At 44.7% G+C, this 15,831-nt stretch overlaps 1 protein-coding gene across 1 annotated transcript in view; it reads left to right on the top strand.

Annotated features, from left to right (window-relative positions):
* The window catches only part of LOC311131143 (desmocollin 2-like protein), a 30,481-nt gene extending 18,614 nt beyond the window's left edge, over positions 1-11,867 (top strand). The window contains exons 12-16 of the mRNA XM_084163978.1: positions 2,297-2,524; positions 9,726-9,947; positions 10,205-10,314; positions 10,436-10,786; positions 11,040-11,867. Coding sequence (XP_084020104.1) covers positions 2,297-2,524; positions 9,726-9,947; positions 10,205-10,314; positions 10,436-10,786; positions 11,040-11,249 — 1,121 coding nt within the window. The 3' untranslated portion in view covers positions 11,250-11,867. The remainder of the gene's footprint in view (positions 1-2,296; positions 2,525-9,725; positions 9,948-10,204; positions 10,315-10,435; positions 10,787-11,039) is intronic.
* The last annotated feature ends 3,964 nt before the right edge of the window (positions 11,868-15,831 follow it).

The following is a 15,831-nucleotide window of genomic DNA, read 5'->3' as shown; positions in this document are numbered from 1 at the left end:
ATCCACATAATCTTCCTTCCTCATGATGCCATCTATTTTGTGAAGTGCACCAGTACCTCCTGCAGCAAAGCACCCCCACAGCATGATGCTGCCACCCCCGTGCTTCACGGTTGGGATGGTGTTCTTCGGCTTGCAAGGGACCCCCTTTTTCCTCCAAACATAACGATGGTCATTATGGCCAAACAGTTCTATTTTTGTTTCATCAGACCAGAGGACATTTCTCCAAAAAGTACGATCTTTGTCCCCATGTGCAGTTGTGAACCGTAGTCTGGCTTTTTTATGGCGGTTTTGGAGCATTGGCTTCTTCCTTCTTGAGCCGCCTTTCAGGTTATGTCGATATAGGACTCATTTTACTGTGGATATAGTTTCTTTTGTACCTGTTTCCTCCAGCATCTTCACAAGGTCCTTTGCTGTTGTTCTGGGATAGTTTGCACTTTTCGCACCAAAGTACGTTCATCTCTAGGAGACAGTACGCGTCTCCTTCCTGAGCGGTATGATGGCTGCGTGGTCCCATGGTGTTTATACTTGCATACTATTGTTTGTACAGATGAATGTGGTATCCTCAGGCGTTTGGAAATTGCTCCCAAGGATGAACCAGACTTCTGGAGGTCTACAATTTATTTTCTGAGGTTTTGGCTGATTTCTTTAGATTTTCCCATGATGTCAAGCAAAGAGGCACTGAGTTTGAAGGTAGGCCTTGAAATACATCCACAGGTACACCTCCAATTGACTCAAATTATGTCAATTAGCCTATCAGAAGCTTCTAAAGCCATGACATCATTTTCTGGAATTTTCCAAGCTGTTTAAAGGCACAGTCAACTTAGTATATGTAAACTTCTGACCCACTGGAATTGTGATACAGTGAATTATAATTGAAATGATCTGTCTATAAACAATTGATGGAAAAATTACTTGTGTCATGCACAAGGTAGATGTCCTAACCGACTTGCCAAAACTATAGTTTGTTAACAAGAAATTCTCAAACTAGACACTAATGTATTTGTCCTCTTGCTAAGTTGTGCACCGGGGCCTCCCACTCCTCTTTCTATTCTGGTTAGAGCCAGTTTACGCTGTTCTGTGAAGGGAGTAGTACACAGCATTGTACGAGATCTTCAGTTTCTTGGCAATTTCTCGCATGGAATAGCCTTCATTTCTCAGAACAAGAATAGACTGACGAGTTTCAGAAGAAAGTTATTTGTTTCTGGACATTTTGAGCCTGTAATCGAACCCACAATTGCTGATGCTCCAGATACTCAACTAGTCTCAAGAAGGCCAGTTTTATTGCTTCTTTAATCAGCACAACAGTTTTGAGCTGTGCTAACGTAATTGCAAAAGGGTTTTCTAATGATCAATTAGCCTTTTAAAATGATAAACTTGGATTAGCAAACAGAACGTGCCATTGGAACACAGGACTGATGGTTGCTGATAATGGACCTCTGTACGCCTATGTAGATATTTCATTAAAAATCAGCCGTTTCCAGCTACAATAGCCATTTACAACATTAACAATGTCGACACTGTATTTCGGATCAATTTTATGTTATTTTAATGGACAAAAAATTTGCTTTTCTTTCGAAAACAAGGACATTTCTAAGTGACCCCAAACTTTTGAACGGTAGTGTATATTTCCACAATATGAGGTTGCAATAACACTGTGACATTTTGAAAATTATGATAATACCTTTTTAGTGTAAGAGCCGCCTGCAATTCCAGAGTTTTGGCCTCTCTGCCAATAACAGTTAGTTTTCAGGTTACATATCCCTCCCATTAGGCTCCTCCAACTAGGCCCCTCACTCAGGCCACTCCCAGACAGTCCTAGCAAAATTATTGCTTGAGAAATAGATTTTTTGCTAAGATGCTATTTTTGTTTGACCATTTTAATTGAAATCAATCACAGTAAGGTACTTACTTAATTGTTACCCAGAAATGATTTTATATTTAGATAAAAACGGCTACGTTTGACCTTAACATAACTGCATGTGTGTGTCCAGCACTTCAACTGTTATGACATATTCCACTTAAATAATTGTACTTTTGTTATGTGGCACTATTGTATAAAACAATGGACTTTAGATGTAATAAAATAGTTGAATGGATTACTGAATGAGTAGACGAATGAATTCAGGTTTAAGGTGACATCACGTTTGAATGGATGAGAGATTCCAGGTTTGAATGAACGACTGGATGAATGAGTTCAGTTTTGTATGAGTGAAACCCGAAAAGTGAACCAATAGGGACTGCGGCTCAGAGCCTGAACTTGTTGACCTGACCCCTCCCCCTTCTCTCTGTCTCCTAGGTAAGAAGTCTGGCAATGGCAATATAACGCTGCTGATAGAGGACGTCAATGACAACGTCCCGAAGATCGTCCCGGGAACAGACCTGACGCTGTGTGAGGAGGAGGAGGGGCAGATGGGCTCCATAACCATAGAAGCAAAGGATGCTGACCTATCACCTTACGCTGGACCCTTCAACTTCATGCTGCCAGAGGGGCATGATGGGAAATGGAGGCTGAGAGACATTCAGAGTGAGTAAAGTGGGTTGGGGTTGAAATATGGTTGTGGTTGAATTGTGGGTATAGTATGTCTACATCCAGAGCAGTGGCGGTCGGTGCCGTTTAAGATGAGGGAGGAAGATATATATTTGTTTATGAGCATGGCCTTATTTCTATTACAGCATATTGGATGACTGTCATTCATATTCCATTCACCCAGCTCAATGTAACATCGATAGGTTTAGGCTACTACATGATACAAAAATGTTCCCTATACCCATCATGAGGTTGCTACAATGAACGTTTACAACGTAGGTGCACAGGTTGAGATAATTTTTTGTAATCAAGGTGACAGACAGTGACACACACAGTACCGCCTTGCTCACTCTTGCCTGCATCTAGGGTGTAATCATTAGATCAACAGTTGCAAACGAGAGTTCAGGTATGTTTTCCCTGTTTTGTTCCATTTGCTTCCGTTTAATAAACGTTTTTCAATAGAATTGGCGAAATGAATACACCCCTGATCACACACAAACACAGTTCACTTTCATACAAACAGCATGATCACTTTGCTTGTTGTAATTCCTTCTCGTATCTATGCGCTCTCCTCCTCTTTCACCTTTTCCCTTCACTTGTGGACTTCAGTGTACAACACATCAGCTGTCTGTGACCAGGCGAAAAAACCTTTCCAAGCCAAACCTTCCTATCATAACCGCTACACACAGCCTACCTACATCGTTGTCACCATATTATCTAACGTCATAGTCAACATAGCTAATAGAAATAACACATGAGTAATCCCGCTACAGTTACAGTGGGGAAAAAAGTATTTAGTCAGCCACCAATTGTGCAAGTTCTCCCACTTAAAAAGATGAGAGAGGCCTGTAATTTTCATCATAGGTACACGTCAACTATGACAGACAAATTGAGATTTTTTTTCTCCAGAAAATCACATTGTAGGATTTTTAATGAATTTATTTGCAAATTATGGTGGAAAATAAGTATTTGGTCACCTACAAACAAGCAAGATTTCTGGCTCTCACAGACCTGTATCTTCTTCTTTAAGAGGCTCCTCTGTCCTCCACTCGTTACCTGTATTAATGGCACCTGTTTGAACTTGTTATCCGTATAAAAGACACCTGTCCACAACCTCAAACAGTCACACTCCAAACTCCACTATGGCCAAGACCAAAGAGCTGTCAAAGGACACCAGAAACAAAATTGTAGACCTGCACCAGGCTGGGAAGACTGAATCTGCAATAGGTAAGCAGCTTGGTTTGAAGAAATCATCTGTAGGAGCAATTATTAGGAAATGGAATACATACAAGACCACTGATAATCTCCCTCGATCTGGGGCTCCACGCAAGAGCTCACCCCGTGGGGTCAAAATGATCACAAGAACGGTGAGCAAAAATCCCAGAACCACATGGGGGGACCTAGTGAATGACCTGCAGAGAGCTGGGACCAAAGTAACAAAGCCTACCATCAGTAACACACTACGCCGCCAGGGACTCAAATCCTGCAGTCCCCCTGCTTAAGCCAGTACATGTCCAGGCCCGTCTGAAGTTTGCTAGAGTGCCTTTGGATGATCCAGAAGAGGATTGGGAGAATGTCATATGGTCAGATGAAACCAAAATTGAACTTTTTGGTAAAAACTCAACTCGTCGTGTTTGGAGGACAAAGAATGCTGAGTTGCATCCAAAGAACACCATACCTACTGTGAAGCATGGGGGTGGAAACATCATGCTTTGGGGCTGTTTTTCTGCAAAGGGACCAGGACGACTGATCCGTGTAAAGGAAAGAATGAATGGGGCCATGTATCGTGAGATTTTGAGTGAAAACCTCCTTCCATCAGCAAGGGCATTGAAGATGAAACGTGGCTGGGTCTTTCAGCATGACAATGATCCCAAACACACCGCCCGGGCAACGAAGGAGTGGCTTCGTAAGAAGCATTTCAAGGTCCTGGAGTGGCCTAGCCAGTCTCCAGATCTCAACCCCATAGAAAATCTTTGGAGGGAGTTGAAAGTCTGTGTTGCCCAGCGACAGCCCCAAAACATCACTGCTCTAGAGGAGATCTGCATGGAGGAATGGGCCAAAATACCAGCAACAGTGTGTGAAAACCTTGTGAAGACTTACAGAAAACGTTTGACCTGTGTCATTGCCAACAAAGGGTATATAACAAAGTATTGAGAAACTTTTGTTATTGACCAAATACTTATTTTCCACCATAATTTGCAAATAAATTCATTAAAAATCCTACAATGTGATTTTCTGGATTTTTTCCCCTCATTTTGTCTGTCATAGTTGACGTGTACCTATGATGAAAATTACAGGCCTCTCTCATCTTTAAGTGGGAGAACATGCACAATTGGTGGCTGACTAAATACTTTTTTCCCCCACTGTATGCAGTAGAGTATACAGTCAGCAAGTTTCACTATTTTTATTTTTATGACAAGGGGTGGTGGTCTGTGTCTATTTGTCAATAACTGCTGGTGCGCAAAATCTAATATTAAAGGTCTCGAGGTTTGGCTCGCCTGAGGTAGAGTATCTCATGATAAGCTGTAGACCACATTATTTACCAAGAGAGTTTACATCTGTATTTTTCGTAGCTGTCTATTTACCACCACAAACCGATGCTGGCAGGAAGACCGCACTCAATTAGCTGCATAAGGTCATAAGCAAATAAGAAAATGCTCATCCAGAGGCGGCGCTCCTAGTGGCCGGGGACTTTAATGCAGGAAAACTGAAATCCGTTTTACCAAATTTCTACCAAGATGTCACATGTGCAACCAGAGGAAAAAAACTCTAGACCACCTTTACTCCACACACAGAGATGCGTACAAAGCTCTCCCTCGCCCTCCATTTGGCAAATCTGACCATAATTCTATCCTCCTGCTTACAAGCAAAAACTAAAGCAGGAAGTACCAGTGACTCGCTCAATACGGAAGTGGTCAGATGACGCAGATGCTAAGCTACAGGACTGTTTTGCTAGCACAGACTGGAATATGTTCCGGGATTCATCCGATGGCATTGAGGAATATACCACATCAGTCACCGGCTTCATCAATAAGTGCATCGATGACGTCGTCCCCACAGTGACCGTACATACATACATACATACCCCAACCAGAAGCCATGGATTACAGGCAACATCTGCACTGAGCTAAAGGGTGGAGCTGCCGCTTTCAAGGAGCGGGACTCTAACCCGGACGCTTATAAGAAATTCCGCTATGCCCTCCGATGAACCATCAAACAGGCAAAGCGTCAATACAGGACTAAGATTGAATCCTACTACACCGGCTCTGATGCTCGTCGGATGTGGCAGGGCTTGCAAACTATTAGCTGCCCAGTGACACGAGCCTACCAGATGAGATAAATTACTTCTAAGTGCGCTTCGAGGCAAGCAACACTGAAGCATGCATGAGAGCACCAGCTGTTCCGGACGACTGTGTGATCATGCTCTCCGTAGCCGATGTGAGTAAGACCTTTAAACAGGTCAACATTCAGACAGATTACCAGGACGTGTACTCAGAGCATGGGCTGACCAACTGGCAAGTGTCTTCACTGACATTTTCAACCTGTCCCTGACTGAGTCTGTAATACCTATGTTTCAAGCAGACGACCATAGTCTCCGTGCCTAAGAACACCAAGGTAACCTGCCTAAATGACTACCGACCCGTACCACTCACATCTGTAGCCATGAAGTGCTTTGAAAGGCTGGTCATGGCTCACATCAACACCATCATCCCAGTAACCCTAGACCCTCTCCAATTTGCATACCGCCCCAACAGATCCACAGATGACGTAATCTCTATTGCACTCCACACTGCCCTTTCCCACCTGGATAAAAGGAACACCTACGTGAGAATGCTATTCATTGACTACAGCTCAGCGTTCAACACCATAGTGCCCTCAAAGCTAAGGACCCTGGGACTAAACACATCCCTCTGCAACTGGATCCTGGACTTCCTGATGAGCCGCCCCCAGGTGGTAAAGGTAGGCAACAACACATCTGCCACGCTGATCCTCAACACGGGGGCCCCTCAGGGGTGCGTGCTTAATCCCCTCCTGTACTCCCTGTTCACCCACGACTGCATGGCCAGGCATGACTCCAACACCATCATTAAGGTTGCCGACGACACAACGCTGGTAGGCCTGATCACCGACACCGATGAGACAGCCTATAGGGAGGAGGTCTGAGACCTGGCAGTGTGGTGCCAGGACAATAACCTCTCCCTCAACGTGATCAGGACAAAGGAGATGATCATGGACTACAGGAAAAGGAGGGCCGAGCACGCCCCCATTCACATCGACGGGGCTGTAGTGAAGGCGCTACAGAGGGTAATGCGTACGGCCCAGTACATCACCGGGGCCAAGCTTCCTGCCATCCAGGACCTCTATACCAGGCGGTGTCAGAGGAAGGTCCTAAAAATTGCCAAAGACTCCAGCCACCCTAGTCATAGACTGTTCTCTCTGCTACCGCACGGTAAGCGGTACCGGAGTGCCAAGTCTAGGTCCAAAAGGCTACTTAATAACAGCTTCTACCCCCAAGCCATAAGACTGCTGAACAGCTAATCAAATGGCTACCCAGACTATTTGCAGTCACTTTACCCCTACCTACATCTACAAATTAACTCAATTACCTCGACTAACCTGTACCCCCTCACATTGACTCGGTACTGGTATCCCCTGTATATAGCCTCGTTATTGTTATTTTATTGTAACTTTTTTATTTAGTAAATATTTTCTTAACTTAACTGCATTGTTGGTTAAGGGCTTGTAAGTAAGCATTTCATGGTAAGGTCTACACCTGTTGTATTCAGCGTATGTGACAAATGTGATTTAATTTGAAGACTATATCTAGAATTTAAATGACCATAGAACAGATTACTAGATCCCAGATTGCCCTTTTAAGCCCAGTGGAACGGACAGAAGGCAGTGAGTGTTAAGAGGCCTGTGTGTGAATGCGTCCTAAATGGTACCCTATTCCCTTAATAGGACACTTCCGTATGTGACCTGGTCAAAAGTAGTTCACTATATAGGGAATAGGGTACAATTTGAGACGCAGCCTTAGTGTATATTATACAGAGCCAGACCTCTGTGTGTGTATTGTTTGTGTATCAGCCATGGCCAGACCTCTGAAGCCTCACAGGAGAGAAATGTCAAACTAAATGTCAGGCAGCACAGAGGAAATGTCACCCTTCATTTAGTGTGTGTGTGTGTGTGTGTGTGTCACCCTCCACTTATTGGCAGAGTAAATACATCTGTGGATAAGTCCCAAAACAACAATCACAGGCTGCCATGGGCCCAGCACACAGTGGGCACATAGACACAGGTGCATGCAGGCACACACACACAGTGACCATAGAGTCAGATACTGGAGGGGATAGGGATTGAGATAAATAGACACATCACACACCATAGGGCCCTCACACTGCAGGGCCCTCACACTGCAGGGCCCTCACACTGCAGGGCCCTCACACTGTGGGACCCTCACGCTGCGTGCCCCTCACGCTACAGGACACTCACGCTGCAGGACACTCACATGACCCCATGGCACATATCCACACGCTGCAAAGCACGTAAACTCAGCAAAAAAAGAAACGTCCTCTCACTGTCAACTGCGTTTATTTTCAGCAAACTTAACATGTGTAAATATTTGTATGAACGTAACAAGATTCAACAACTGAGACATAAACTGAACAAGTTCCACAGAAATTGAATAATGTGTCCCTGAACAAAGGGGGGGTCAAAATCAAAAGTAACAGTCAGTATCTGGTGTGGCCACCAGCTGCATTAAGTACTGCAGTGCATCTCCTCCTCATGGACTGCACCAGATTTGCCAGTTCTTGCTGTGAGATGTTACCCCACTCTTCCACCAAGGCACCTGCAAGTTCCCAGACATTTCTGGGGGGAATGGCCCTAGCCCTCACCCTCCGATCCAACAGGTCCCAGACGTGCTCAATGGGATTGAGATCCGGGCTCTTCGCTGGCCATGGAAGAACACTGACATTCCTGTCTTGCAGGAAATCACGCACAGAACGAGCAGTATGGTTGGTGGCATTGTCATGCTGGAGGGTCATGTCAGGATGAGCCTGCAGGAAGGGTACCACATGACGGAGGAGGATGTCTTCCCTCGAACGCACAGTATTGAGATTGCCTGCAATGACGACAAGCTCAGTCCAATGATGCTGTGACACACCGCCCCAGACCATGACGGACCCTCCACCTCCAAATCGATCCCGCTCCAGAGTACAGGCCTCGGTGTAACGCTTATTCCTTCAACGATAAACGCAAATCCGACCATCACCCCTGGTGAGACCAAACCGTGACTCGTCAGTGAAGAGCACTTTTTGCCAGTCCTGTCTGGTCCAGAGACGGTGGGTTTGTGCCCATAGGCGACGTTGTTGCCGGTGATGTCTGGCCCTCAGTCCTGCCTCTCTCAGCCTCAGCGGACAGTCTAAGCACTGATGGAGGGATTGTGCGTTCCTGGTGTAACTCAGGCAGTTGTTGCCATCCTGTACCTGTACCGCAGGTGTGATGTTCGGATGTACCGATCCTGTGCAGGTGTTGTTACACGTGCTCTGCCACTGCGAGGACGATCAGCTGTCCGTCCTGTCTCCCTGTAGCGCTGTCTTAGGCATCTCACAGTATGGACATTGCAATTTATTGCCCTGGCCACATCTGCAGTCCTCATGCCTCCTTGCAGCATGCCTAAGGCACGTTCACACAGATGAGCAGGCATCCAGGGCATCTTTCTTTTGGTGTTTTTCAGAGTCAGTAGAAGGGCCTCTTTAGTGTCCTAAATTTCATAACTGTGACCTTAATTGCCTACCGTCTGTAAGCTGTTACTGTCTTAACGACCGTTCCACAGGTGCATGTTCATTAATTGTTTATGGTTCATTGAACAAGCATGGGAAACAGTGTTTAAACCCTTTACAATGAAGATCTGTGAAGTTATTTGGATTTTTACGAATTATCTTTGAAAGACGGGTCCTGAAAAAGGGACTTTTTTTTTTGGGCTGAGTATACATACTGTGCTTGGCACACAAACACACACTGTGAGGCGCACACAACTACCACAGGAGAGTACAAAATATGGAGGGAAACTCTCTGAACACTGAACATTCCAAAGGTTATCTCCTCATGGTGCATTTATACCCTGGATACCACAGTAATCTCTCTCTTTTTCTCTCTTTCTCTCTTTCTCTCTTTCTTTCATTGCCCTCTGTAGACGGGTCAGCAGTGCTGGAGCAGGTGGTGGAGATGGCCCGGGGTGTGTATGCGGTCCCTGTACGTGTGACTGACCTCCAGGATAAGGGCGGGGTCCAGGTGCTGTCTGTAAGGGTGTGTCAGTGCCTGGGGGGAGAGTGTGTAGCCAAGAGGAGCTCTGTTTCTGTGGGGATTTGGGGCGTCCTGGCCATGCTGCTGGCCTTCCTGCTGCTCCTACTGCTCTGTGAGTAGGAATGGTGGATACACACTAGCACATGCCCGCACATGTGCATTAATCGCATATCATATCCTGCATCACTTAGTCACATCAGATACTTTGTCAGTTTATTCCTGTACTACATCAGATACTACACAGAGTGCACATACCATTTTATCAGATATGAATGACATATCCTACATTATACTTCACATCTATAATTTCAGGCAATTCTCCATTTATATGGATTTATGTAACTAACATATTTGCTCTCTCATATGCAGGTCTATTATTTGTGTTTTACTGCACCACTAAGGGAGAGAAGATCTACATGGAAGACTGTAGTGGTGGCATGCTGCTGAAGTCTAACACAGAGGCTCCTGGAGATGAAGTGGTGAGATCAGCTTTCCTCTGGACTAGCTCCTCTATCATTGATGAGTGTGTGTACTGTGTTTGCGTGTGTGTGAATGGGACTGTCATTATCATTGTCCTTATCCTCTGTTATCGCTGGTCAGAAATCTGCGGCCCTGCTGATTGTACCTTCCACCGGTGTTGCCGTGGACACAGTGGATAGCTCCATGAAGGGGGCAGGGCTGGTGGGGCTTCTGAACCAGAATGGGGCGGGGTGTCCGGCTCCAGGTCCTCCTCTGATTGGTCAGCAGACGATCAATCTGAATCGGGAGAGTGTGTATCAGACGAGCAGTAGGCAGGACTTCCTGACAGCTCAGGGACAGAGCTTTTACTCCACCGGACAGTACGGGGGAGGTAACTTCTACACAGACACTACCTTCCTCAAACAGTCCCAGGCTTCCTCCACTCTCTCCGCCCTGCACACCTGGAAGACCAACGGACTCTACCTGGGCAAGGTAAACCATTTTTTTAAAAACATGTTGCTTTGGCTGTGGTTTTTGTGATAAAATTCAGATTAATGGATTGCATTTGTAGATTTAGTCTATATGGGCTGCTTCAAAAGAATAGCATTTCAGCACTCAATTTGTCATTCCTGTCAAGTGCTTTTGCAAGACATAACTGCGTTGGTGTGACGACAGTTAGGACCTGGTTGTATTCCTAAGCCGTTCTGTAACCTGTGTTGACACCTCTGTTTTCTCTGTCCTGCAGAAGCTGGTGTATTTTGGAGATGAGTCAGAGGAGCGTTATGCGGACGACGTGGCCCGGGCATATGATTACGAGGGAGAAGGGTCACCGGCCGGGTCAGTGGGGTGCTGCAGTGACTTTGGTGACCAGGATAACCTGGACTTCCTGGACTCACTGGGGTCAAAGTTCAAAACACTGGCCAACATCTGCATGGACAAGGAGGAGGAGATCTGAGACCGAGATGGGATGAGAACACGAATAAAGAACACAACTAACAGGAACACAAAGCAACTAATGAGATCAGAACCTTCGAGAGAAAGACAATCAGTAAAATCAATGGAAGGTGAATGCCAAGAGCGTATCAGTGAGTGAGACTGATGATAGATCTGTTGTTTTGGAAGGGAGATAAAGATATAGCAGGTATTCTCTCTCTCCTCAGTCTACTACATTACCTAAAGAAGAGTGAAGAAGCGAGACATCACCCAGACTATTCTCACTCTGAGGTACACATGCTACTGGCTCTTTTTGTGCTTTGATCTGGTGTCTGTTATGCTCTGCTTTGACACCAGGGGGAGTATGTCCCTGTTTTTACTGTAATACAACACTGGCCAGGATCAGTGTGTGTCTGTGTGTGTGATATAGATCATATTGCTGGAGTTGTCATTGCTGAATGTGTAACATGATCTCTGAGTCAATTGGTTTCTATAGGAGACAAGATAATTCTTCATAATTGCTGCCGTTTGTCAAGGGCTCACACTGTCTTGTCTTTTTCTAATGAGAAAATAAATGGCAATTTAAGCAGAAAGAGGAGAGCTGTGTTTTGTACATTTGCACTTAAAGATAATGCAGAGTATTTTCCTATTGTACGGTCTGCTTCTTGAATGTTTGTGTGTCTTAAATTAAACCCAAAGGTATTTTGAAAGAGGGAATAGAGGGGGAGAAGTGTGTGCTGCCAGCTGAGGAAATAGAGAAAATAAAACAGTAAAGAACGATGATTGCTCTTTCTAACACCGAATGGAATTGTAATGAGGTTCTCAGATGCCGCCTGCGTGCGTGTGTGTGCGGTGTTTCTGTGGGGCTGTAGTGGAGCGGGTCGAGAGCTTCAAGTTCCTCGGTGTCCACATCACTAAGAAATTATCATGGCCCACACACACCAACACAGTTGTGAAGAATGCATGACAATGCCTCTTCCCCCTCAGGAGGCTGAGAAGATTCGGCATGGGCTCAGATCCTCAAAAAGTTTACAGCTGCACGATTGAGAGCATCTTGACTGGCTGCATCACCGCTTAGTATGGCAACTTCTTGGCATCTGACCGCAATGCCCTACAGAGGGTAGTGTGTATGGTCCAGTACATCACTGGGGCTGAGCTCCCTGCCATCCAGGTGTCAGAGGAAGGCCCTAAAAATGGTAAAAGACTCAAGACCCAAGTCATAGACTGAAACCAACAGGTGTGGTAGTGGGCGTGGCAAATGGCGCAGTCTCCAACCAAGATTATTCAAGGCCCTCCTCTTGGCCGCAGAGACAAAATGTTTCTGTTTTAAAGCTAATTTCCTACAATTCTACATATTTTTCAATGGTTTATGCAGTCTACTTCTGCTATCTGAGGGCCTCAAACATTATAACACAATTAATGGGGGTACCATGACATCTTTGGAAATGTAGATGTTCCATGAATGTCTAGTTTTTATTTAGGTGATTTTTATTTCTCAAAGATGATCTTATTTAAAAGTATATAGCTCCATTATCTTTTCTGCATACTTTATATCTGGTTTTAGTCAGTTAAGTTTACAGTCGTGGTCAAAAGTTTTGAGAATGACACAAATACTAATTTTCACAAAGTCTGCTGCCTCAGTTTTGATGATTTTGCATATACTCCAGAATGTCATGAAGAGTGATCAGATGAATTGCAATTAATTGCAAAGTCCCTCTTTGCCATGAAAATGTACTTTTCCGCTGCATTTCAGCCCTGCCACAAAAGGACCAGCTGCCATCATGTCAGTGATTCTCTCGTTAACACAGGTGAGTGTTGATGAGGACAAGGCTGGAGATCACTGTCATGCTGATTGAGTTAGAATAACAGAGTGGAAGCTTTAAAAGGAGGGTGGTGCTTGAAATCATTGTTCTTCCTCTGTTAACCATGGTTACTTGCAAGGAAACACATTCCGTCATCATTGCTTTGCACAAAAAGGGCTTCACAGGCATGGATATTGCTGCTAGTAAGATTGCACCTAAATCAACCATTTATCGGTTCATCAAGAACTTCAAGGAGAGAGGTTAAATTGTTGTGAAGAAGGCGTCAGGGCACGCAAGAAGGTCCAGCAAGCGCCAGGACCATCTCCTAAAGTTGATTCAGCTGCAGGATCGGGGCACCACCAGTGCAGAGCTTGCTCAGGAATGGCAGCAGGCAGGTGTGAGTGCATCTGCACGCACAGTGAGGCGAAGACTTTTGGAGGATGGCCTGGTGTCAAGAAGGGCAACAAAGAAGCCACTTCTCTCCAGGAAAAACATCAGGGACAGACTGATATTCTGCAAAAGGTACAGGGATTGGACTGCTGAGGACTGGCGTAAAGTAATTTTCTCTGATGAATCCCCTTTCCGATTGTTTGGGGCATCCGGAAAACACCTTGTCCAGGGAGAAGACAAGGTGAGCGCTACCATCAGTCCTGTGTCATGCCAACAGTAAAGCATCCTGAGACCATTCATGTGTGGGGTTGCTTCTCAGCCAAGGGAGTGGGCTCACTCACAATTTTGCCTAAGAACACAGCCATGAATAAAGAATGGTACCAACACATCCTCCGAGAGCAACTTCTCCCAACCGTCCAAGAACAGTTTGGTGACGACCAATGCCTTTTCCAGCATGATGGATTACCTTGCCATAAGGCAAAAGTGATAACTAAGTGGCTCAGGGAACAAAACATCGACATTTTGGGTCCATGGCCAGGAAACTCCCCAGACCTTAATCCCATTGAGAACTTGTGGTCGATCCTTAAGAGGCGGGTGGACAAACAAAAACCCACAAATTCTGACAAACTCTAAGCATTGATTATGCAAGAATGGGCTGTCATCAGTCAGGATGTGGCCCAGAAGTTAATTGACAGCATGCTAGGGCGGATTGCAGAGGTCTTGAAAAAGAAGGGTCAACACTGCAAATATTGACTCTTTGCATAAACTTAATGTAATTGTCAATAAAAGCCTTTGACACTTATGGAATGCTTGTAATTATACTTCAGTATACCATAGTAACATCTGACAAAAATATCTCATAACACTGAAGCAGCGAACTTTGTGAAGACCAATACTTGTGTCATTCTCAACTTTTGACCACGACTGTACACTGAAAATGTTTTATAGGGGAAACACTGGTTTGTGTCTCTGTCTTAGTTCCTCTGGGATGGAGTAATTGGGATATTGCGGAGATGGGAGTGATAAACTGCTAATACAGTAGGTGCTATCTGACATTCATGGGGAATGTTGAACATGTTTAGATGTGATTTTCCTTTTTTCTTTTCCCTAGAACATTTTGTGTTGATGAATTTAGTAATACCACTACCAGTAATTTGAATCAAGCCAATTTAGACAACATATTAAAGATCTTGTTTAAAATAAAATAAATGTATATACTGCATAAGTTGTGCTTTTTGTGGTTAAGTATTTAGTTTTACAGTAAACAATGCTGTAATGGTGTCATGAGAGTTGTTGATATGGCTGAAATATTAATTTTTGTTCTAAGTGTTTCACTTACCAGATAAACATTCATTACTATTAGATAGCAGAGGAGATGGAGGCAGACCGGCACCGACATCTCAGAGCAAATGTGACTGTTCCCATCAGACTGAAACTCAGTACATCTATCACACTAATGCATGCTTAAATGTTAATGACCTAACCCACTGGGCACATACTGGTTGAATCAACGTTGTTTCCACGTCATTTCAATGAAATTTATTTGTAAGTCGCTCTGGATAAGAGCGTCTGCTAAATGACGTAAATGTAAATGTAAATTGAACTTACGTGGAATAGACGTCTGTGCCCAGTGGGAAAGATCACTACCGTATGCAAATGCTGCCTTTTGAAAATATGGTAAATGAAGTAGAGGGAGTACATATTTCTTACCGCAATCAAACCAAATGAACACTTAATATATACTATGATAACTCTCATAGACATGTTGAAATTATTCTACTCATGCGCTATCTCTCGTTTTGAACGTGTGTTTGTGTGTGTGTGAGAGAGAGGGGGCGAGAGAGATGTTGACTCAAGATGGAGATGGCACGCTGCAAAATCATGAAACAAGAAAACCTTCAAGGATTATTTCAGGTCATTCCCAGTGGGTGCAATTAGGACATTTTGAAGAGCTCAAACACCTCTCTAAATTCACTGGAGCATCTTGGCTAACACTGGCCCTGAGCACTCATTTTGTGTCCGAGTAGGCAGTGGCCAGGGGCGGGATACAGGCATTGGATGTCTCCTCTATAGTGCAGAGGGGGAATGTGTGTGTGTGTGTGAGAGAGATACAGACACCCACACACAGCGAGACGCAGAGAGAGAGAGGGCGAGAGAAAGAGAGAAATAGAAACAAAGAGATGTTGACTCAAGATGGAGATAGCAGGCTGAACAGTTAGTCGGAGGGAGAGTTGTTCAACAGGGACCAGCTGATGTGTCAGCTGCACTAGGGATTAGGGAGTCATTCCTTCATAGCCACCTGTTATTCATTCAGCTGCTCTGCCACTGGGGAACCTAGTGGAGGAAGAAAGCTGTTACAAAACTCAGAATGTGATATGCATACAAACATAAGGCACAATAAAGAACACAGAC

Source organism: Coregonus lavaretus (genome assembly GCF_964263955.1).
Source record: "Coregonus lavaretus genome assembly, chromosome: 6".
In the NCBI taxonomy this organism is placed as follows: domain Eukaryota; kingdom Metazoa; phylum Chordata; class Actinopteri; order Salmoniformes; family Salmonidae; genus Coregonus; species Coregonus lavaretus.
This window is presented reverse-complemented; position numbering and strand designations above follow the sequence as displayed.